This window comes from Sesamum indicum, linkage group LG2, assembly GCF_026168435.1.
Source record: "Sesamum indicum cultivar Baizhima isolate 11 linkage group LG2, ASM2616843v1, whole genome shotgun sequence".
In the NCBI taxonomy this organism is placed as follows: domain Eukaryota; kingdom Viridiplantae; phylum Streptophyta; class Magnoliopsida; order Lamiales; family Pedaliaceae; genus Sesamum; species Sesamum indicum.
In genome coordinates, this window is record NC_142658.1 from 1,176,426 (window position 1) to 1,201,009 (window position 24,584).

Here is a 24,584-nt window from a genome sequence, read left to right on the forward strand (position 1 = left end):
GTATATCTCCATCCCTATAGGTTATTTTAATCAGAAAAGATTTGTTTAACCTATAATAAGCAGTCGAGGTAAATATAAAATTTCATTTAACTATTTTGCTAATATTAATAAACTTGGTGAATTTTGATTAATAGAAAGATTTATTCGTTAGACAGAAATAAATACTAGAGGTATTAGATGTAATTTATTAAATTATAGAGAGTTATGTATAATTATAATAAATTTTAGGGGAGGATAATGTAATTATTCCTCAAAATAAATGCATAAAATTCTCATGACAAGTATCATGCTTCCACGTCACAGTGCGTTTACCAAAATGCTTATTCATTTGCTAGGAGTATTGGACGGGAATCACGGGCCACGGCCCAAAAGTCGCATCCTTCATATTGGGGACGAGTTCAGTATACACGCTACTCCCATTGAAATTCCCCAACCCCCAATTCTCACACGCACGCCTCTTACAACTTTCTCTCTCTAACAAATTCTCTCTCTTAATAATTCTTTTTTTTCCCGTGTCTTAAAAACAAACCGCCCTCGTCTGCCTCCAAGAAACGCGACTCTCTCTCTCTCTCTCAAGCGGAAAAAAATCCAAAACGGATCCAAACAACGAAACAAAATAATTAAAAAATAGCCCCAAATTTGTTTTACCCCCAAAACCGGAAAAAGGAACCCTAACCCTAGCCGCACCCGCACACAAGACAGACACGTACAATCGCTTCTTCTCTCTATCTACTTTCCCCTTCCCTTCTGCGTGAATCCGTAGAACAGGATTTGATTCTGATTAGGTTTTTGAGGGTTGATAGTATTTTTAGGGTTTGGTTTTTAGGAAATGGGATGCTTGAAGGCTGGTGGTGGTGAAATTGGTTGGTGGACGCGATGACCGGTGGAGGCAGATGCCAGAGGCGGAGGAAATCCATGGCTGGTGGTAGGGGCACCGCCGAAGCGAAGCAATTCGACAGTAATTGCAATAGCCCTAATTTGAACCCTGAAATTACAGAAAAGCCCTCGGGTTCCCGGAATATTACGAAACTACCCCCGGCTTCTACAGTTGAGTTTGACTTGTATACTCAAGCTCGTAAGGTACTCTCATTTCGTTCCCCCTTCGATTCTGAGGACGCGCAGGCGCCTCAGGCATTTGTTTCCGGTGCGAACACGTTGCCTAGCGGGGTGTCACAGTTATTAACTAGGCATTCAGATAGTAGAAAACGGCACAAGAAGTTGCATTCTGGGTCGGAGAATAAGTCTTCAACTCCAGGCCGACCAAGGGGGAGCAACTTTTGGGTTGAGACTGAGGAGTATTTTCGAGAACTTACTGTTGAGGACATTGAGAGGCTTGACAGGATTTCAAGAGTTGGGTATTCCAGTAACGAGAAGTGGTTTTCAATTCCATCATTGGATAATGAGAACAATGATCGTTATGGCACATTTAATAGGATGCTTGCAAGTGCTTGTGAGAAAGATATCTTGAACTTTGAAAATGGTGTTGAGCTGAATAGCAATGGGAAGCTCAAGTTTAATGAATCAATGGTGCAAGACGACAATGGGCCTCGCTCCATGGATATTGATGGTAATGTGGTAGAAACAGAAGATTGCAGTATTAAAGAAGAAAGTAATGGAGAAAAGATTCAGACGACTGAGAAAGAATCTACTTCTTTTAGTGGTGTAGAATGGCTTTTAGGATCCAGAAGTAAGGTTTATTTGGCATCAGAGCGGCCTTCAAAGAAACGGAAGCTTTTGGGGAGGGATGCAGGGTTGGAGAAGCTCCTTGTGGCACGTGCAGTTGAAGGCTCAGACTCTGTTTGTCATTATTGTAGTTTTGGTGACTCTGGTGACCCCTTGAATTGCTTGATTAAGTGTGCTGCTTGTGGGATGGTAGTGCACCAAAGGTGTTATGGAGTTCAAGAAGATGTAGATAGTTCTTGGCTGTGTTCATGGTGTAAATGTAATAATGTTGTGGATTTGAGCACCGAGACACCATGTTTGCTTTGTCCAAGACAAGGTGGTGCATTGAAGCCTGTGCGGAAAAGGGGATATGGGAGTGAGAATGATGGGTCAAAGATGGAGTTTGCTCATTTGTTTTGTTGCCAGTGGATGCCTGAGGTTTATCTGGAGAACACCAGAACAATGGAGCCAATCATGAATATGGATGAGTTGAAGGACACAAGAAGGAAGTTGATTTGTTATTTGTGCAAGGTTAAGTCTGGTGCCTGTCTCCGTTGCAGTAATGGTATGTATTGTGCTTACTTATGTTAACAGTCCCTACATTTCTTTGTTGGATGGCAAGGCAGAAGAATGTTGTCTTATTTGGAATCTATGGCTTGTCGATAAGTTCTTATATTGGACTATGGGACCGAATAATGCTGGGTTTAACCATTTCTTACTATGATTAATTAAACCATGTATTTGCCCATCTGGGAAAGTGTGTTTCATGTTTCAAACGTTTTGTATGATAACTGTATGGGAAATTATAACATGATGATCAATTTTCTATTCCCCTTGTCCTGCAAATGTAAATGTATGCAATGTTGACATTGAAATGAGTAAATTTCAAGTATTAAATGGCCAAGTTCATACTTCTGTTTAATACTATTTTCTTTTCTTTTCCTGCGTTCCTCTCTTAGTCTTTTTCTTTTTTTTTTTTTGCGCTGAGGGGTGGGGGCTATGGAGGGATGGCGAAGGACTCACTATAGATAGTCAAATGTTGGTGCTACTACTAATTGTTAGTATACTAATATTTTTCATTTTTCTTTTTTAGTATCACAATAAACTTTCCAATGGATCTGAGCTTCTAGATACAGAAGGTTTGACTACTTTGTTTAGTCTTTTTGTCAGCCCCATTAGTTGGGTTGTTCAAATTAGAACGTTGGGGTTTTATAATTTTTCGGTTCAGCTTCAATTTTATTGTTTAAAACAAAGGGAGCTTTCAATAATATCTGGCTGCCGTCAACGACTCTATTAATTGTCAAAGAAATTGTAAACAAACGCTTTAAAGAGAAGAAAGAATAGGCTTTTACTTTTCCATCAGTATCAGGAGCCGTTTGTGAAGTTACAATGTTGGCGAAGCAATTTTATTACTTTTGGCTCTTAATTCAGATGTACGTGCCTATGTACACCCACATGCACAACGTACACCGTCTGTTCTTATCGTATTTAGTTGGTAAAAAGGATATTGGTACATGACTTCAAGCTACTGACTGATCGCACAGAATAGGTATATTTTTCTGGACATTCTTCTGTTGTGTAACTTTATTTTAGTTCTGAAAATTAAAAGAGAGAACTTATGCATGATGAAGTGTGAATATTCGTTTTTGAGACAAGATTTTCCTCTTGATGTCATTTATATTCTGGATTTTGCGCATGGTCTCATTAAAAACAGTTGTGTGCTGTGTCGTCTCATACTTCATTCACATTCTAAGCTTCTGGATGCAATTTTTATCATTCTACACCAATTTTCTTGTTAGGCAGAATATCATAAGGGCGATATCCAATTTAGTTGATAATATTGAACTTATGAGAGCAGGAATGAGAATTACACTACACTGTAGTTCTCTGCAAAAATTGTGAGATGCCACTCTAATTTAAAAGAGGGGTGTCTAACCTGTCCTGAAGAGAGAATTTCTAGGTGGACAGGCTAAGTTAATGAAGGTACCTTATTCTTGAGGTTTCTTGACTTTGAGCAACATTTCCTTCTGGGATTTTAGTCCATATCATGAAGGGTATGTTTATGGGCACTCATATTCTGGGTTAAACTAATTCTAGTAGCTCATACAACTGATACTAAGTGGGGACTTGTATTTAAATTCCTATTGTTATAGGCCTTTCTTTTTCATGTTAACCTGATATACTCGATTGTGGAGTATATACTGGTATAGCTTTTCATTGATTTCGTCTTAAGTCTTAACTCTTAGAACTTACTGGTTTGTAATGGTTCTGGAGATATTTATTTTTAGTTTCCGAATAAGCTACTGGGTCCCCGCTGGTGGGTGTCAACGATTGCTTGATATCGTCTTTTATGTAAGCATAGTCTGGACTTGTTTATGCTAGTTGGAGTCAGTTATTGCCTTATTTAGGGATTGAAAGATTTTGAGGAAAGGAGAGCTTCCTGTTATTTTAGATATGGATCGCGCCTATCTATTTTATAATTTTACCATGTCTTTTTATTTCTTTCTCATTGCTATGGTGCTATTTGGCGCTGATTAAGTACTCATTGGATGTTTATCAGGATCTTGTAGAACTTCATTCCATCCTATTTGTGCGAGGGAGGCGAGACACCGAATGGAGATATGGGGAAAACTTGGATCTGATGAGGTGTTCGCTCTTTGGCCATTTAATTAATGATGAAACTGACAGTTACAACTATTGTTTTAAACTTCAGTGATTATATAGAAAATAACCTAACTGTGGATTCTCCTGTGAATCTTTGGCACAATATTTTTCTTGTTGCAGAAGTTATTACTTTTCTAGGCTCTTTGTGCTGTGATCTTTTACTTCCTTCATTGATGTTTCTAATCTTTATCATATCTTCTAGGTCGAGTTACGTGCTTTTTGCTCTAAACATTCAGAAGCCCAGAGTGATAGTGGCAGTCAAGATACTGGAGATACTTCCTTGTCAGGTAATTCTGATTCCCATGTTAGTTGGCATCACTAGATTGACATTAACTGTAAATGAATCTCACAAGTTGGGAATTGGCGAAAGAAATGTTTATGAGTTGGTCATTCACATTGAAACAGCTGGCATGGATCTGAGGAAGCTGAATGATGTTGTGTTAGACGGAGAGGTCTTGCCAGATAATGGGCGAAATTCTGAGTCACATCAAGAAAATGGAGATGCACTACATCCTGCTGCTAATTACTCAACAAATAGGAATGATAAAGAAGATGTCAATGCCTATGCTCTCAATTTTACTATGATACTGAAGAAGGTATTGCGAGATCGTTTAGTGCTGGAGAAGATTCTTCTTCTGGTCAGTTGGTAACCTTCCTTTTCTTTTGCAGTTGATTGATCTTGGTAAAGTCAATGCTAAAGATGTAGCCTCAGAGATTGGTGTTTCGCCAGATTCATTGAACGCAATACTCGATGTAATACTTCAGCTCTGGTGACTCTGCCCTTTTTTCCCCTTAATTTTTCTGGTAACTTGAAAATGCTAGCTGAATGCTACTAGATGATCGCTGATTGACTGATGTTGGCTGAGAATTTACTTCTCTGGGTTAATCCGTTTATGTTGAAGTTCTTATATTATTTTTTATTCTGCCTGCTTACTTTCTCTTGATCCTATTTGTCTTTGTGCAGGATAATCACATGGTTCCTGAGTTACAATGCACACTACTCAGATGGTTGAAAAACCATGCTCATATTGGCAACTTACAAAAGACTCTGAAAGTAAAGATTAGATCACTTGTAGCACCGAAACCCGTGGCAGATGCTGCTGAAGGGGTTGGTACTGTTTCAACAGAGGAGTCTAGTATTTCTGATGCTGTTCCAATTAAATCTGTTCCACCTCGAAGAAGAACCAAAAGCAGCATAAGGAATATGAAAGATGACAAGTCATTCTCCTTTACGGACAAGACTAATGATGAGACGGCAGAGGGCGCTCTTGACTCATGTCTTCTTGTGGGGGAAGATCCAAATGGTACACACAGAGAGTCTTTGGCTGATGAAAGCAAGAAGGTATCTTTGTCATTTGCTGATGCTGCTTCATGCTGGAAGTTTTTAACTAAAAGTGAAGTGCTAATTTTGTGCATAATCATCATGTTTGTGTTGTAGATGTCAGATGTATTCACATATTCGCATCTGCTGTTGCAGAATATTAGTGTTGCATATTTCTCCTTAAAAGACAGCTTGAATGAATGGCACCATTCATGCAATCTACTCTTCTTTCTAGTGGTTGCGAACCTGGAATCTTCGTAGTTTGATATCCCCACTGTTCATTCTAAAGAAGAGTACTACTTACATTTGTGGTCATGCAGACTGCTTTTTTTTAATTAGGTTTGTATTGCTTTTAGTATTTGAAACTCAGGAAGAATGGATATTGCTTTGAGAACAGAACTTTTCCTTTTATTGCTAAAGTCATCCTGTCCATTTGCTAGTTGCTTCCAGAAGAACTCTATTTTATTAAAAATAGAATCTGTCACTTTATTTTGAACATGCCCTTTTATGTTGGTAGTATAAAAACTGTCAGGTTATACAACCACTTGTAGGCTTCCCTTTTACCTCTAAATGCGCATGGTGTTCCATTATAAAATTTCACCAATTGCCAGTATCTTCGAGATTTATATCTTCTGAAATTTGAATTATATCTTCAATTGTATTCATGGGCCGTGAATTAAGGTGATTTTTTTGGCAGAACTTTTATGTTGCTTGGTGTAACAATGTATCCTATTAAATTAATCTTTTAACAATTCTAATATGAAGACTCTTTTAACAATTCTAATATGAAGACACCTATATTTACACTGATTATTATTTTCGGTCATTTCAGTAGGCATTAGTTAAAACGTCAGAACTTTTACTTTTATGCTTTCGGTTGTGCAGATTTTGGTTGATCCCGAGCAGCATCAAGCTGATTCGCCAAAGGATTCTATTCAAATTGAAGGTACACTGGTTGATCAAGTGTTAATGGAATGTCGGTTAGGAGTTTTAACATGTTGAGCTCTTTTTTACAAGGAGGTTATGAATGTGCAAAATCTAATACATAAATGATGCATTGAAAAATTTAGAATCTATTTTTCACTATTATATTTTACAAGGAGTTTTAAGCCTGTGGTTGTAATGTCATTGATTCTTTTATTTATTTCTTTCTTTCCACTTGAATGCTTGAGTCCTTGGTCAGGATGTATGTTCCACATGGCCACTTTTATCAGGGCCATATCTGGCTTCTAATTTTACTGTGTTCTCTTTTGAACATATGGAAATGTTATTTTCAATTTCTTTTGTATCCGCGCTTCACTGGAGTTGGCAAGTGAACTGTGATGAGAATGTCCAAAGTTCTTGCATTGTTTGTATGGGAGTGTTCTAAGTTGTCGCGTTGTTTGTGATAAGTGGTCCAACTGCTCTTATCATTTGCAATGACAGATGAGCTGAGAGCTTTGGCGCAGAGTCTCTACGAAGATGGTCTAGATGGGGAGACTAAACAATCTCGGCAGATGACTAAATGTTCACTTATGTTAACGTAAGCTTTTATTATACCATAATTACCTAGCTATTTTTCCCCTTTATGTTTTACGGTTGTGTAAGACAATGTTTTTCCTTGGATTTCTGACACATTTCTGCATTTTGTTTTATAGTAATGGGGGAGTCAACCATGCTTCGTATGTACATCCATTTATCTACAGCAAAATGATGCAGACCAGAAGTAACATGCTTGATAAAACTCCGTGTTACCAGTCTGGAGGTATTTTCCTGTTTGATTCTCTTATCTATTCCCTGTCAGTTCAGGTTGTAAATAATGTGATTTGCAGTTCCGAAGGATCAGGAAGCTTCACAGTTAGAAGCATCTTCCAGTTCAGGCCTCTGTTGTAGTAACAACAACGCAAAAGCAACTTCTGAAGGCTGGACTTTTGGATGCAATGGAGTAAATCTTGATCAATTGGTCAAGGCAACGAATGTGGATATGCTAAAACTGTCTCCTGCAGATGATGTGGAAGGAGAGCTTATATATTATCAAACAAGACTCCTTTGCAATGCTGCTGCGAGAAAACGCATAAGTGGTCTCTACCCTGTCTTGTTTGCATGTCTCCTATTTACTGATTTGTGGCTTTTCATTTTAGGTGAATGCATACACGTGTGGTTGGATTCAAGTGGTATCTCTTTTAGATGTATCAAGTAATTTTTCCTGCCTTGTATTCTTTGGCCAGATGATTTGATTTCAAAGGTTGTAAAGAGTCTTCCTCAGGAGATAGATGCTGCCGGAAAACAAAAATGGGATGCTGTATTAGTTAGTCAATATAATCATGATATTAGGGAAGCGAAAAAGCAGGGAAGGAAAGAGCGTCGCCATAAGGAAGCTCAAGCTGTGTTGGCTGCTGCAACTGCTGCAGCTGCAGCTTCCTCTAGGATATCATCAATTAGGAAAGATGCAGAATCTTCAGAACAGGAGGTCATAGTTCTGAATTCCTTGATTATGGATTTTTCTCTTTTTTCTTTTTTTTGTTAGAAACGTATTGTTTATTTTTCTATTTTTTCCTTTTAGGATCGTGCAAGGATTAATGCATCTGATATGAGGCCCGGGTTTTACTCTCAGCTGAATCGTCGCGTGAAAGAAACTCTTTCTAGGTCTGTTACTGCAAGGTCCTCATTTGATACAAACTCTGATTCTGCCCAGTTAGCTTCAGACTTCTCCAACGACCATCCTAGGACATGTGATGTATGCAGACGTTCTGAGACAGTTTTGAATCCCATTTTAGTTTGTTCAAGCTGCAAGGTATTTTGCCCTTAGTTACTAGTTTTTTGTGTGTCTTGTTCTAATATGATTGAATTTCTGCTTGCTTATTGAAGTATCTGAATTCCATTGTTGTTTCTTTTCGTTCTTTTTGGAACAGGTTGCAGTTCACTTGGATTGCTATCGTAGTGTTAAAAGCACCACAGGACCATGGCATTGTGAGGTGTGTGAAGACTTGTTTACTTCTCGAGGTTCTGGCGCTTTGGCAACAAATTCTTGGGAGAAGCCTTACTTTGTTGCAGAATGTGGATTGTGTGGCGGTACAGCAGGCGCTTTTAGAAAGTCAATAGATGGTCAATGGATACATGCCTTATGTGCTGAAGTAAATAATTCTTTACCTGTTGTGCTTGTTTATCACTATCTGAATTTTAGCCTTTCCATTCTCCTCAAAGTTCATGCTTTTATTTTGATCTCAATGTAGTGGGTGTTAGAGTCAACATACAGAAGGGGTCAAGTAAATCCTATTGAAGGAATGGTAAGTGCCATTAATCACTGTAGACCTTTGTTTTCCTTTGGTCCTCGACTGCCCTTGCGATTTTTTAATATGGACTCAGCTCTGCTACTTTCCAGGATACTGTCTGCAGGGGTGTTGATACGTGCACTGTATGCCGTCGCAAACATGGTGTTTGTCTTAAGGTGAAGACCATGAGATTTGTGATTTACCACACCTATTTGAAATTGAGATTTTCCTACAATGGTCCTGTTGTTGTGCCTGTCTACAGTGTAGCTATGGTCACTGCCAGACCACATTTCATCCTACTTGTGCTAGATGTGCTGGTTTCTACATGACTGTGAGGACTAATGGTGGCAAGTTGCATCACAAAGCTTACTGTGAAAAGCATAGCACAGAACAGAAAGCAAAGGTTTTATCTTTTGCAATCTTTTCATGCCACTTTATGCCTGATAGTTTGCAAGTTTAACATTGACTTTATGATTATGCATACAGGCTGCCACTCATAGGCATGGGATTGAAGAGTTTAAGAGTCTTAAGCAAGTCAGGGTAAGTGATCATGGGTATATTATCTGGATGATGTCTTCCCATTGTTATGTTTCATTTTAACTGTGAATTTAGGTAATTCTTTTTTTTTTTTTTTTGATTGGGCCAGTATAGAGGAAAATACATTATAACTGACACTGGTTAGGTGTGAGTCATGATATTTAAGTATGCAAGTAATTAGAAATACAAAGTTCGACTCACATTTCCAAACCAGGTGACTAATATAAACTCTAATTCACTTGGCGTCTGGTTAGAAATATTAGTCTAATCTAATTCTTATTTACTGTGGGAATGGTTTGGTGACGCTGCATTTGGAATTTCCCCTTAGAAAGGGCAATTAGTTCCTAACTAGATCCCCAATTCCTACAAAATAATATTGCCTTGTCATTGCACTCCTTTGATTGAATCAGCATCAAGGGTATTTTGAGGTCATTCCCCGCTGCACGTGTTTTGTTTTTCATTGTCTTAATAATACAATAATTTGATGTTTGTTGTGGCTCTGATTCATATAGGTTGAATTGGAGAGATTGCGTCTTCTATGTGAAAGAATTATCAAAAGGGAGAAATTGAAAGTAAGCTGACTACTATGTGGAGATTTGTATTTACTTCAACCCTGATGAAATGTTCCCCGACTCCATACTCTTATTCCCATATCTTTCTGTTCACCTTTCTTTTTCTGTTAGTTCACTGAAGTTTAGTGTAGAACTGGTATTTTCTTCGGCAAAGAGCTATTTGTTAGGCTTTTCGAGTACGTGCATTTAATTTTGCTTTTGCACTTTGCAGCGTGAATTAGTCCTATGCTCGCATGACATTCTTGCTTCAAGTCGAGACTCTGTTCTTTCTGCTTTAGCTCGTCACCCCTTTTACCAACCTGAAGTTAGTTCTGAGTCAGCTACAACCTCCATAAAAGGTTACACAGATGGCTACAAATCAGGCAGCGATATGGTGCAAAGATCAGATGACATAACAGTTGATAGTGCAGTTGCAGGTAAAAGGCGTGTTAAACTTCCCATGTCTGTGGAAAATGATCAAAGAACAGATGATAGTTCGACATCCCAAAACCTTTATACCCTGAAACCCATGGAGAGGGTATCATTTTCTGGGAAGCAAATTCCTCAGCGACTTTCTGCTGCATCACGGAATCTTTCGGATGATTTGGAAAAGCGAACAAAATATAGAAAAGTAAGTGTTACAATCTGTTGTTAATGGTCAGATCTTTATCCTGTCATATTCATTTATTTAATTAGGAATTTAATAGATTTGCGTTTTGACTCAAAGTAATTGCTACAGCACACTGAAACTTTTGAGAAGGAACTTATAATGACATCAGACCAAGCATCTATGAAAAATCAGCGGCTACCTAAGGGATTTGTTTATGTTCCTGTTCGATGCCTTTCCAAGGACAAGGAGACTGTTCCAGATGCATGTTCCCGAGAACCAATGGAACGCAATGGGTAGAGGGGGACACGTGATTTGGAACCGGCAACACCATCAAGACAACTAAATCCTGATGCAGGATGCATATCGGCCTTTTTGGCACATTTATATTTTTCTTGTCAATGAGGGCTGATTTAGTGCCAGGAGGACTGTTTCCAATGGGGATGATTGAAGTTTGCATTATTGTTGTATAGGCATTGTCAAGAGTACACTGTACAGTGGAATGGGGGGGGGGGGGTATCCCCGTTGCATGTATCTCCAGCGGCTTAGTTTGGTTGGCCACCGTGTAGCCTTTCCTTTCATTTTTTTTTTCTTTTTAACCTTTTCTTAATTAAATTTTATTCTCTGTTTACTTTTTCCTGTTAGAAAGGGCAGTGGAGAGATCTGCTACATGTAATTGTATAAAGCCATCTGAAGGTATTGCCTGCTTATGGGCTTTGTAAAGTTGGTGTATATAGTAACTCAATTCAAGAATTAATGCAATTTGCCCACAGCAGTTTGATCAAACCGGAACCCCACCTGACTTATTTCTTGATTAATGATTCTATAATTAGGTGAATCGACATTTGCTTGTGTAGCTGCACGTCTGATTTTAGTTTGGAAATAATTTCAGCTGTTAATCCTACTGTCTCAGTTTTTTCTTAGTATGTTTTGTTTTGAGGCTGCATTCTTGTCTTCCAGCGTAGCTTTTTGCTTTGGACTAGGTCTTTGTTCATAAATGCATATAAAATCAGCATACACCTCAATGGTCGTGACTCGACATTTCATAGTTGAGATATTGGGTTCAAAATCAATTGGGTGATGTATTGAAAAAAATAAAACAAATATCAATTTTACAAATAACACATTTTATGCAGGTGTGTAATTTGAATTTTATTATATTTACTCAATTATTCAATAATAAAAATAGATTAAAAATTTTGATAAGAATAGATTGGGATAAGTACAATTTTGGTCCTCGAACAAAATTAATAATGCAGTTTTCGTTTTCAAATAATTTTAAATTATAATTTTAGTCTTCAAACTATTATTTTTTGACTTTATACTTATAGTCCTTCCGTTAATAGGAATGTTAAAGTTTAATGGAAGTTTTATTTGAAGAGAAATATAGTCATTTTTCTTCTATTTTGTGTTATTTTTCAAGTTTCGATCTTATACTTAACCCCCTCTTTTTTTTCCTTCAAATTTTAAAAGAAATAATAAACAATAATTTTTCTATATAATCTTCACAAAACCTTATCAATAACCCGCCTTGTGTATAACATGTGTTTTTTCCAAAATATCGGCTCTATTATATTTATTTTATTTTCTTTATAATATAAAATTTATCATATTTATTTTATTCATAGATTAAAAAAATTAAAATGAAATAACGAAAAATTAAAGTTTAGATTATATAGAAAATTTGTTAGATTGTAATTAGACAATTATGAGTGGCCCAAGCCCACAAATAGAGGTAGTTGAAAGTCCAGTTTACTGGATCTGTAATTAGTGGAGAATCATATGTGCCTATTGGGATTTTTCCTTATTGGGCCGAACCAAATAAGTTGAGGGCCCATTTAGATGTTTAATCTTATTAAGTATTTAAAAGAAAATTATTATTGCAAAGCCGAGAGCGAGTCGAGTAGCGGGGGCCAGCGAGTCACAGGTCGGCAGCGGAAAAGCAAAGGGACTTGTTTCAATTATTGGTCGGAGGGAACCCGTGATTAATCAATCAATCAATCGTAGCTTAATTCCTGATTTTCCGATCAGAATCGTCTGAATTTCAGTAGAGAGGTAAGGCTGAGGTGGAATGGATTTGAGCGAGCTGTTGGCAATCTTCGGACCAGGCGTCTCCGGCGCGGTGTTCGGCACAGGTTGGTGGTTCTGGGTGGATGCAGTTGTTTGCAGCTCCGTCAAGATCCCCTTCGTCCACTATCTCCCAGGTAGTTGTTGGCAAATTATACACTGAAACTAAGTCGTTGTTTATCTTGTTTCGTGCAGTTTTTTTATTTTATTTTGGGTTGGTAGGGATTTTTGCATCTTTGGCTGCTCTGATGTTTAATTGTGTGAGGAAAGAGGATATTGATTACTCGCCTTATGAAGAGGGTGAGTGGAGGTTAGTACCACGTTTTCTTTGTTAAGCACACGCATAATGATCTTGTTTTTGTTGTTATGGTTTATGATATTTCTGTTTAAACAGTAAATCTTTTGGATCTTCAGAAATAATTTGAATACTAATAAGAAAAAGAAAAAAGATGAGGGTGCTGATATGATTAATGAGAAAGGTGAAGTTAAGGAAAATTGTTTCTCCTTTGGTATAATGGTAAAGGTTGGGATTTTGGTTGAGAGGTATGTTTTTAATTAACTAAAGGTGTTCTTGGTGTAACCTGACCAAGTTGTAATTTTGTGTTCCAGTGACTAAATTATGTTTTGGGTCAGCGATAGCTAGACATTTTATATCATCCTACAGCCTAGGCTACTGAACTAAATGTGCATTTGGGATTCTTGGTTGGCTTTGTTCCTAATAAGTTCTTTGTTGGACTGGTTCGAATTGGTCAAATGGTTTAAGTTGTGAATATGTTCACATGCATATCCATTTGAACTATCAGTTTGGTTGTTGAAGATCATATGGGTAGTTTTGTGCTACAAAGCCATTGCATATTCACAGGAATTTAGTATAAGCATGCCTGAATCAGTTACCTGCCTGTGATTGTTGGGCAGGGCAATATTTTGATGGATTTAATTCTTTGGCTTGTTTACCTATTTCTTAGAGATCTTTGTTTCTAGGAAATTTTGGATCACGTTCATCTGAGAAGTAATAAATTGATGCTATTAAATCTTGATTGGAGTCCACATATTAGAAGGTGAAAGAATGTTTCAAATTTAATAAGTTATGCACGTATTTTGCTCCATTGGCTCTGGTTGCTGCATCTTCAATTATAGTTACATTGTCAGTCAGCTGTTCTAGTTTCTGAATTTGCAGGTTGAAACTCTGGCTTTTCATTGCATATGTTGTGTCCTTTGTCTCATTGGCTGCTTCGGTCGGTCTATTGATACAAGATGCATTGGTAGAATCTGGTCCTTCAGCATGGACAGGAGTTGCAGGAGTTCTGCAATGTGTATTTGTTCTAATCAGGTGAGCCTCACTCCAAGTACCAAATATCATTTCATTTTAATTACCAACCAATAAATGTGCGACCTTAGCAATTGTTTTATTCTCTTTATTTGAATTTTCTATGCAGTGGCCTGATTTATTGGATTTCTCATTCAGAATAGCCTGGCATGTGCAACAGTCTGCTGCTGGTAACCTGTGATTACTTGTTCCGCCCAATTGTGTGTTGTGTTTTTCTCACTTTGCTGTTGCAGGATGGCAATTGCCTCCACCTGTTTATTAATGTGAACAAGTTAAAGAAGCAAATCAAGTGGGTGTGAATTTCTTTTGGAGGAGAAGAATCATCGAGTTGATGTAAATTATAAGACAAGGTTTTTAACTCATTGATGAACACATTTCCGCCAGTGACTTTATTTGTATCTTCATTTAAATGGGAGGCCTTAGTCAGAAATGACTATTTTCTACCATACATTGACTAAAGAGCAAATTTGAGGGAAAAATATTTCAGGTTAATCCCACAAAATTGCAAATTTCAGTACTGTGTCTACGTAGAAGCTTTATCCAGTGGTAGATGCAGCATCACTAAGGTACACTTATGCAATGACCGATGCCCACAGAAGTACAAATTTCAGGATAAGAGCCAAATCAAGATTCCCAGCATAGAGTTTGACAGGCAATTGTATGATTATGGTTAAATTTGATTTAAATTGGATTCGCAGCGGCTATATTTCATTTACACCAAGAGAAACAAATCTGCGCCTCGTTAACTCCGCGATCAAATGGTTGCATAATTGGTCCATTTCATCTTCTGCTGTTAAAATATAACGGCTGAAGGCTGGTAGTTGGTTGAACTGTTGAAGGAGGGAAAAAGACTCGGGTAGGATTTCAAACTTTAGTCCTGTAAGATAGGCTTATTGTAGCCGGAGTTTGGGGAATATTTTGCTTTGAGAAATTATTTAGAGTCTACGACAGATCATGAAGTTGGCAAAACTTGCCTACAACCACTACTGTGTATTATATATAACACGGAGAAACTTGACTGCTTCCAATATGATCATTGTTGTCACTGCTTGCCGTGGTCGCAGGAGAAGAGGATGTATTTGTCCATGACGCGGCTGCACTCGATGCATAAAACCACACTAATGTTCCTCTCGTAACTGCTGGGCAAAATGAGTCGAATGGGAGGGGTATCGACGATTTGAGAACTGTCGAAACACTCCTTGAATGTTACATCAAACTCTTTGTTTGCATTCTCCTTCAATGCTTCGATGCACCTTGTCATTGTAGGAAGCATGATATTTCCATACCCCGTTAAGACCAGTTCGTTTCCTTTGAATAGGGATGCCCATCTACCCATGATCTGGTCATAACTCAGAAGTTTTGTGATGTCCTGCAGGAGTGGATCTTGATCTTCTCCAACTTTACCACTTCCCAGTCTGATCCTGGAACGCTTCATGTGCTCAATTCGATTCCAGAAAAGCGATATCGTGTTCACATCTCCCAAGATTTCACCGAGCTTTTCGTTCACAATCGAGTTGATTAAATTGTTCATGTCTTGCTCCTTTTGGTTGCTCCTTCCTGCATATAACATCTCTAGTGGGATGTGTCCCGCCTCCTTCACTTGACGAGTCGAGCTGACAAAGTTGCGGATCCATTCAACATCATCTCCTCCATACAGAATGACGTACTTTCCCTCCTTCACCTGAGTCACCACCAAGAAAGAAAGAAAAACTAAGGGGCACAAACGATGCGCCAGCCAATACACAAGTAGCACATGGTTTAAGAACATATCTAAGGTTTAGGCATGTCATGAACGATCCCTTGGTTCTACAGATTCCCCCTGTCGAGGGGGGGGGGGGGGGTGTCCATGTAAATATGAGTGCAAGGAACAGTTTTATTTCCTGAAAACAGGATTTCTTTTCCTAAATCTCAGGGATGGCAGTGTTATGAATTCGACATGCCTGCTCATTTCATACCAATGTCCACATAACTGCTTCATGTTGCTAAATCCGTGTAAGAAAAAGAAAGGAGAAAAAAAAAAAGCTTACCCAATTCTCAATTTCATGGTGAAAGCCATTGACAAACAACTCAAGCCCCGAGACCCCATCCTTCCAGAGAGCTTCTTCAGTGGCCTGCGAAAAAGGAAATGCCCTATTTTGCCATATCCATATCATATCAATGGCATTTGTATTTACCACCATTCCCTGTGGATCCAACACCATAACAATTGGTTGATCCTGGTAGTGGTACTGCTCCCTGATGAGTTTTATGACAAGTGGATCAATCTTATTTGGGGCATTTACTGAGTACCATTGCATTCTAGTCCTTTTGTTCTCCAAGATTTTTTCCATATCAGGTGTCATCTTGTTAGAAGGATCAAGAATGGGGATCCAGACCACTTCATAGTGATTTTCTGCTGATGTTTCATGCATCCTGGATTCTTTGTAAATGGCAGAAAGAATAACCAAGTCCTGATCCTCATCAATATCTAATCCTGATATAAGCAATAGAACAGTCTTCTTCCTTAGGATATCAAGCTTGACCTGAATAAGTAATGCAGGCCTGTTAGCTCTTGCTGCAACTCAATTGGAACAATGGAAGAAATAAATCGTGGAAAATGTTCTAAATTAGATACAAGACAAATTTTTTTGAATAACTTGAAGGTATTATTAGCATGTTTTAACCAGAAAATGAGATTGACTCTCCCCTAGAATCGTAAATAACACCACATGAATCATTAAACAATTTTATATGGCAACCATTCAATATCTCATACCGTTGTCTTATTAGAAGCATCATACAAAGGTTGCTCCTCTTCGTTGGGGCATAATAAAACTTTAAGAACTTCCAAGTTATCTCTAGGTGGGTACCGAGTAAGAAAGACCAGTGCGTCATAAGCATCCTTCACCTTCTTCTCCTCTGCATCAAGACTCAAGAAGAACACTTAGTAACCTTCATTTTCATCATCATCAATGCATATATGAATTTGTTGAACAAGTCAGTAGATAAATGTGTGTGCGTGAGTATGCATGAGGCTCACCAATATGACTGCGGAAAAAAGTTAATTGACTCTGTAAATGTTCCTTCATGGATCCCATTTTGTGTCCCAATGAGGATAGTTCCCACAGCTCAGTCGTTGATATTGTCCTGAATCATAGCATCAGAAGAAGAATGAATTAAAGAAGCAATTTCTTTCCGAGAATTACTGATTCTAGTTCCTAAGGCTTCCTTAAACCTTGCTTATATAGTATTTCTTTTATTTATTTTTTTATGCAGTAGACCCTACCCAAAAGTAACAACGACCACACTTAAAAAATTGTTGATGGTGTAATCAGAAAAAGAACTTACTCAAAACCTATTTTGGTATTCAGCTGGGCAGAATTTACAGAAGCAACGGCACCCCTGATGGTCCAGTAAGTGGCTGAGATGATGGCATCAGTGGCAACCGAAGATGCTTTGACATCAAGGGAAGAAGACACAGACAGTAGCTCTGTGAACTCAATGACGCATTTGGCTAGATTCAATATCGACTTAATGAGACTGTTGAGAGCACTGACCCGGGATTTTAGCATGTCTGAGTATTGGCGAATATCTGCCATTCCCTTGAGGATTGCCATTTGTTCAGGAAGATTATTTGATAAGTAAAGCTCAGTGAGGAGCAAACATTCGCCATAATTTAAAGCCACAGCAGCTAGTGATAGCACCAACTTTGCCTCCCATGAATAGCTGGATAAAGATTTCAACAAGGACATAGTTTTTGAATGCGTATCGACGTCATCAGAGTAGGCTGTCTGAAAGAAGCATAACAATCTCAGAAAGTGCTGATTTATGCTGTGAATCTAATATGGATATACTTGCTATCTAAGAAGTTTTATGCATTCATTCTTCTAACCTCAATGGAGATTCTCTTAATAATATCAGACAGGCCCTTGAACAAGTCAGAATCACCATGTTGCTCGTGTTCTTCTTGCTCAGCTGCTGGAGTACCCTACATCAAATTCAGAAAACGAATAAGCTAGCATACCAAAGGAATGTAATAAATGATGGATTACTAAGTAGACAATCATATCCCAGATTAACTTGTTAAATGACCACAAATATGTAACGTACAGACATAATGTAGCTAATCCTACAGCCCGGCATTTCTTTTTACCTCCTTGTCCATGCTTGTTGCTCCAATGTGCTTAGCCTTGAACAGGAACACGAGAGGAAAAGAGATAAGGAGATAGGAAGAACACATGTACTATGAACTGATACAAGTCCAGTATCTGAATCCTAAAAGATGTGTTCTGTTTACCTCTGCAGCCATTGCCAAGTCGAAGATCTCCTCAGCTATCTCTAAAATCAGCTTGCAATCAACATATCGCCCATCAGGAGCATGAGTTTCCTGGACTTTTCTTACAAATGTACTGTCGTCAGTCATAAGGTGTAGCGTTCTTTGCCCTTTTTTCATGTTTGCCAAATTAAGGCAGGAAAGCAGAGACGATTATTTACTGAAGATCAAGTTGTTTCACTTCCTCAAGCAATTCTGAATCTTTAAATAAACCTCTTGAAAATGGAATAAAGTGAGTTTCGGATGCTGAATAAAGAAAAGTATTGAATCAACTTCTTTGCTTCATATCAAATTAAAGTTCCTCAACATTAAGATGAACTACAAGATTTTGTTATCGCATCACTCTCCAGCTACATACCCCACATATTTACTGGAGCGCTTCAAGCTTCTCCAAAAGCTTCCATAACACCCTGTTCCTTCAACTGTTCTTAGGTGGTCCCAACTAATATTGAAGGAAACATTAAAACTTGTTCTTAAGGGAAATTTTCTGCATCCTTGAAGAATGGAAGTTGGAGATGTTGGAATTAACACTGACATTGTTATCAGAGCTTGATCCGGATCGAAATCCATGCGACCTCCTTGGTCGGCCGAGCTGGTCCTCCAAGTGGTTCGAGGTCGCTACCTCTCCCAAACTAGTGATTAGACCCTGAGAAAAGAAGCAGATTGTTAGGCTTGTTGGGGTGGTCCCCAGCTAAAACCCTCCGATGCTTAAGTCAATGTTTGGTTCTGAGGTCGTAAAAGTAGGTCGCTAGCGAGCTAAAGAGCCGAAGCGACAAGTAAGTAAAAAGTGGTGAAGTCAACATACCATTAATGCACTAATTGGGGGTATTTATAAAGAAGCTGGGGGTTTGGTTGGTCCAATGCGCGCTCTCCACGTGACACGCGACCCGACTCGATCGAAAAGGCAAGGATCCTTATGATAAAATTGTAATTTTGGGCTCTTTCAGGGGCAAATTGATCTTTTTCAGACAAAATTAGGGTTTTCCACATCATTACTCCCCCACTTCTCTTAGTGTGCAGAGCATGCTAAGGAAAGTTGAAAAGGCTCTCGATCTCAGTCTTTAGATCATCCTTGCTACCTCAGCATCCAACCATTGATTGTGGCGCGAACTCCATGGTTTTACCCCTATAAATAGAGAGCAATTTGATAGTAATCGTGCCATTCTCTCCTAATCTCGGATTCTCTGAGTACGACCTCTCTTCTCAATCTGCGATCTGCCTTGCCTAGGTCATAACCAGGTATTCCTTTGCAACCCTCTTGTTTTCAGTATGCCTTCTAGCTTTGAGTCTAGTAATTCTGGTAGTTCTTCAGATATGTCATCTAGTAGATCGTCAAATAGTCCATCTACGACCTCCCATATGCTCTTAGCTCAAAAGAAGCAGGTTAGTTCTCCTAGGGTAGGTATAAACGACCCAAATGTAGCGACCCCAGCCATGATCCTCGAGCAATATGAAAATAAATTAGCCAACAAACCTTGGCTTACTATAAAAAGTACCTTACACTGAACAGAAACTACGATTAGGAAAAAGTATCATATTCCCCCAGATTTTGAAATTATCTTTCCTTCATCTTCCAATTACATGAATCAACCTCCTTCAGGCAGTTATCCAATTTCCGTTGTTCACTTAGACGCAGGTTCGCGTTTTCCACTTTCACGATCCGTTGCTCGAATATTATCTAGGTTAGAAATATGTCCGATGCAGTTAGCTCCAAATTCCATTCGTCACATACTTGCCTTTATTATAATAACTGAGCACCCAGGACTCGAACCCGACTTCGACAACTTTTGGTCGCTTTAAAGTTCACGACCTCAAAGAGGTCAAGCGATCAAGGTTTTTTCTATCTCACTGCCAAACCACATTGTGCCTTCGTTTCTAATTTGAAATCAAATGTAGGCTCTTGAAAAGACAAGTTCTTTTTCATTCGATCTCCCCCAAATCAAATCTGGCCCTTTCCTTGCGACTGGCATACTAGCAAACCCGATCCCAAAATCCACGGTGTAAGGTTAGATGATGATCTGGTTGGTATTCTCACTCGGTATCAATACAAGGCCAATTTGCTCTTGACGGAGAATACCTTGAAGCTCGCTGGTCTCAGTCTGGCCCCCACTCAAACCCAGGGTTCTTTAGGTGATCGATCTTTTTCCTCATTCCACTTACAATATATTTATATATGTGGTGGCGATAATTCTTTTTTCTTGCAGCCTCTATCATAATGGATGTTCAGATCATAAGAAAAATTCGCGCCAAGAAGGCGAAACAAACGGTCACTCCCTTGCGATCAAATTCCTCTCCTCCCCAAGATGTCCCTGAAGATACTCCTAGGTTGCTGGGAGGAGGATTTCCTAGTCCGCATGGCACAATTTCCATTGAGATCGCTTGTGCAGATAGCGATCCCGTTGTTGAAGGCAACTTGTTGGCTATCACCTTTGCATAAGAAAACTAGAGCGACTGCCTCGACAGCAAATGAAGATGAAAACCTGAAAGTGGCCAATGAGCTTGCAGCTTGGTGGCAGGAAGCCCAGGTAGAACTGCTATCTCCCACCTACAAATCTGCTGAAATGGAAGGAGCGAGACTGATACCTGACTAGGCTATCTCTGGTCAGAGCTCCGTGCTGAAGACCCATATCGGCCAATAATGGGAAGTGTACAAGTCTACTATTCTGCCTCGCGACCAGGCCCTCCTAACTCCTCTGTCGCACATTCAGGTTGAACAATATTTTGCACACTCACTTGCTCAGGTAATTTTTTATAGAACCACAGGTCGCAAACTATCCTTCACTTAATCTATTAATCCTTTTCTGTTTGAATGCAGGCTTCTGCCTTTGGTCATCATCTTTCCTTGAAGTGTACCTACTGGCGGCATGAGAAAATGGCTGCCGATAAAGTAATCGAAGGAAAGAACTCTAAGCTCGCGAGTTGTGAGAAGGAGAAAATCAAACTTGAAGCACAATTACGTGAACTCAGATTGCAGATCGCGGCTACTGCAGAATCAGCTAAGACAGAAGGCTTCTCTGCAGGTCGAGTAGCTGATCGAGATGAGTACCTCGCTTCGGATGACTATCAGCATCAACTTGAGATCGCATGTGATCAAGGACGCAATCAGTACCTAATATCTGATGATCATAGAAAACTTCTGGCGAATACGCGATTGCAGGGAGCTCGAGATTTCCTCAAGTCTACTGCTTTTAAGGTAGATGTTGAGATCAAGTCAGCAGATTACCTGATGCAGGGCTTTGATCGTTGTACTTCTCAAATCAAGAAGCTGAAGGGGTTTGCAGATGGTTTCGACACAAACTGGATCGACCCTACCTTAGACGGTAATCTTGCAGCATTTCCTGAAGAACCCCATTGAAACATGAGGATGCGTTCGCGGTTTTGGTCGATGAGATTGAGAAGATGGATGAAGACCAAGCAGATGAATATGCTCTTGTGTATTTTTAACTTGTAATTTTTTGACTTTCATGTAGATCTCCTTGTATTTCCAGAATTTGTAAATCATCTTTTAGATCAATGAACTTTTTTCTTCACAAGAACTCCCCTTTCATATCTGCACTTTAAAAAAATCTATTGAACAAACAATAAGAAGCAATCCCTTGAATGTAATCCACCCCAAGGAAAGGTAAAAGATAATGGGCCATATTGAAGTCTCTTTTTCAGATAGGTAAACCATTTCATGATACCACCTTTTTCAGGTTGCGGTCTTTTGCAGGAGAGGGGTCGCGTCTTTCTCAGATCACGTGTTATCATGGTCTTTTTTAGACGTGCCTCGACCTTTTTCAGGTCAGTCAGTGTTTGCACCTTTTCCAGGTTGCAAGTCTTTCAGACATTTGAGTTGCACCTTTTCAGGTCAGTCTTTTTCAGACGCGCCTTGACCTTTTTTAGGTTAGTTTTTTGCAGTGTTTGCACCTTTTTCAGGTTGCGAGTAGTTTTCAGACATCGAGTTATACCTTTTCCAGGTCGCGCATTTTTTGTCTTTTTCAGACGCATGGTTTCACCTTTTTCAGGTCACGGTCTTTCTCATACGTCGGGTTACACCTTTTTTAGGTTGCATAGTATTGTGGTCTTTTTCAGACGTTGGGTTGCACATTGTGGGTCTTTTTCAAACACCAGCTCGCATATTTTGTTGTCATGTAAGTACCAAACCACTATTTACTTCATGCAAACATTTTTACATGGATATAAAACAACTCAAGGTATTGCAGTAACATACATAATCCCATAATTTTTAGTGCAAGCAAGAATATTGTTCTAGCTAAAGCTAACATATGCGGTGAATGTAATAGAAATACAAACGTACCCATGACCTCGACCTTGACCTCCATTCCATCCTATCCTTGATCGCATTCATCTCCTCGTCATCGATATACTTTCGGGCTAAGTGCATCAAATGTTCTATATCTCCTGGCGGATCTCTTGCTAACGCTGACATGAACGGTCCCTTCTTCAGCCCATGTATCAATATGCTCGTCATCATATCGATTCACAAATCCTGCACCTCTAAGATCTCGTCCTTAAATCTCTCTATGAAATTTTTAAGGGATTCATCACTTTTTTGCTGGATCGTGAACAAGTAGGTCCCTGATTTTTTCAATTTTCTTTTGCTAGTGAAGTGAAGTGCGAATTTCTGCACCAGTTGCCCATATGATCCGATGGTTCCACTCGGCAAGCTGGTAAACCATTCTTGTGTCTTTCCTGTCAAGGTAGTCACAAACAACTTTGCATTAATAGAATTTGTTAGCCCGTATCAGTTCATTACCAATTCGAGAGCGAAGATGTGCTCCCACGGATTCTTTGATCCATCATATTTGGGTAGGTCAGGTAGTCGGAAGTTTGGACCCATGACCTTCGTCAGAATTTTGTTAGCAAAAGGCGAGTCCCTATTCTGCTTACCAGGTCATCTCGCTTATTCAGGTCATCTAATTGTTGCTTCAACTTTTCTGTCTACTTCCCCACGGTTTTCACTTTAGCTCTGGAGATTGCTAGTTCCCTCGCCTTATATTGCTAAATGAGGTGATCGATCTCTCTCTTGCTCGGCTGGCTTCCGACATCTATTCTATGTTCAACCTTGTGCGACCCGTTCCTTCCACGTGGTCATCTGCGATCGCTCTCCTCTTCTTCATTCATGCTTCTCCTCGCTGATTCCCTAATAGCCGATGAAACCATTTTCCTTTCATGCTCCACCATAACATTCCTACTTGCTATCTCAATTATCTGACGATTCTCTTTGTTCGTTAGATGCAACCTTCCCTCTTGCTCATGCCTTGGTGATCCTGACATGGTGAATTCTCCCTTGCTGAATATCTAAGTCCTTCAACCACCTCAAAACCAAATCAAAGGAACTCCAGAGGATTCCCACAGACGGCGCCAACTGATTCGGGTCGAAATTCATGCGACCTTGTTGGTCGGGCGAACTGGTCCTTCAAGCGATTTAAAGTCGCTACCTCTCTCAAACTAGTGATTGGGTCTTGAGAAAAGAAGCAAATCGTTAGGCTTGCTGGGGTGGCCCCCAACTAAGACCCTCTGATGCATAAATCAGTGTTTGGTTTTGAGGTCGTAAATGTAGGTCGCTAGCGAGCTGAAGATCTGAAGCGACCAGTAAGTAAAAAGTGGTAAAGTCAACGTACCATTAATACACTGACGGGGGCATTTATAGAGAAGTTGGGGGTCTAGTTGGTCCAATGCGCTTCTTCCACGTGTCTCGGGTTTTAGGTCGGGTCGCAACCTGACTTGGTCGAAAGTGGATCCTTTTGATAAAATTGTAATTTTGGGCTCTTTTAGGGGCAAATTAGCCTTTTGCAGATAAAATTAGGGTTTCCCACATCAGAGCTCATCCTCCGACTTACTGCTTATGATATGGGGACACAATGACAAAATCAAAATTGGCTATTGAACAACCTTCATCAGCTCAAACTTCAAACTTCAAACTTCAGTTAAAGGAAAAACCAAAAGAACAGACTGCATGCAGTGAATAATTGAGAAGAAAGAACAAAAATTGAAGCACAATCCATTGTCCATTTCTTTATTTTTTGCCGTCGCAGTCTAAATTCCACATAAAAATGAAGAGTTTTCAAAAAAGAAAGACAACAATGATGACCGATGAAAATCTTACTTGGACCTCCGTCGTATAGCTCCACCAGGAAATGGCGGAGCCACCAGAGTCTTTGATCATCAACCATAAGAAATCTTCAATAAAGCAAAAAAAAAAATTGATTCCACAACACCAATTTAGATGCACAAATTATTTTTTGTGTTGGTGGGCACATTGAGAAAATAAAAGTTGTG

General features: G+C 39.2%; 3 protein-coding genes across 5 annotated transcripts; 2 read left to right on the forward strand and 1 right to left on the reverse strand.

Annotated features, from left to right (window-relative positions):
• Nucleotides 1-414: 414 nt before the first annotated feature.
• On the forward strand, nt 415-11,379 carry LOC105176443 (PHD finger family protein). 2 transcript variants are annotated; one of them, XM_088877537.1, is made up of 20 exons: nt 415-2,227; nt 4,223-4,308; nt 4,529-4,613; nt 4,732-4,922; nt 4,996-5,079; nt 5,291-5,668; nt 6,533-6,593; nt 7,073-7,169; nt 7,285-7,391; nt 7,459-7,707; nt 7,855-8,096; nt 8,190-8,420; nt 8,539-8,760; nt 8,860-8,913; nt 9,009-9,074; nt 9,161-9,301; nt 9,385-9,438; nt 9,948-10,007; nt 10,219-10,617; nt 10,714-10,853. In XM_088877537.1, exons 1-20 carry the CDS (start codon nt 877-879, stop codon nt 10,714-10,716), a joined length of 4,161 nt encoding a protein of 1,386 aa, XP_088733663.1. In that variant the 5' UTR covers nt 415-876; the 3' UTR covers nt 10,717-10,853. The 2 variants fall into 2 exon arrangements, with proteins under 2 accessions (XP_088733663.1, XP_088733662.1); XM_088877536.1 differs by having other exon boundaries at nt 416-2,227; nt 10,726-11,379.
• A 1,096-nt stretch (nt 11,380-12,475) lies between these two features.
• LOC105176457 (uncharacterized) lies at nt 12,476-14,501 on the forward strand. The gene is made up of 4 exons (XM_011099270.3): nt 12,476-12,797; nt 12,883-12,970; nt 13,838-13,990; nt 14,097-14,501. The coding sequence occupies exons 1-4, from the start codon at nt 12,665-12,667 to the stop codon at nt 14,128-14,130; spliced, it is 408 nt and encodes a 135-aa protein (XP_011097572.1). The 5' UTR covers nt 12,476-12,664; the 3' UTR covers nt 14,131-14,501.
• Nucleotides 14,502-14,846: 345 nt separating this feature from the next.
• Nucleotides 14,847-18,481, reverse strand: LOC105176450 (protein SIEVE ELEMENT OCCLUSION B). 2 transcript variants are annotated; one of them, XM_011099258.3, is made up of 8 exons: nt 18,264-18,481; nt 18,120-18,155; nt 17,859-17,954; nt 17,315-17,757; nt 17,007-17,113; nt 16,743-16,885; nt 16,015-16,509; nt 14,847-15,668 (listed from the first exon to the last, which is right to left on the reverse strand). In XM_011099258.3, the coding sequence occupies exons 1-8, from the start codon at nt 18,417-18,419 to the stop codon at nt 15,030-15,032; spliced, it is 2,115 nt and encodes a 704-aa protein (XP_011097560.1). In that variant the 5' UTR covers nt 18,420-18,481; the 3' UTR covers nt 14,847-15,029. The 2 variants fall into 2 exon arrangements, with proteins under 2 accessions (XP_011097560.1, XP_088734132.1); XM_088878006.1 differs by having other exon boundaries at nt 18,077-18,155; nt 18,264-18,315.
• Between the last annotated feature and the right edge of the window lie 6,103 nt (nt 18,482-24,584).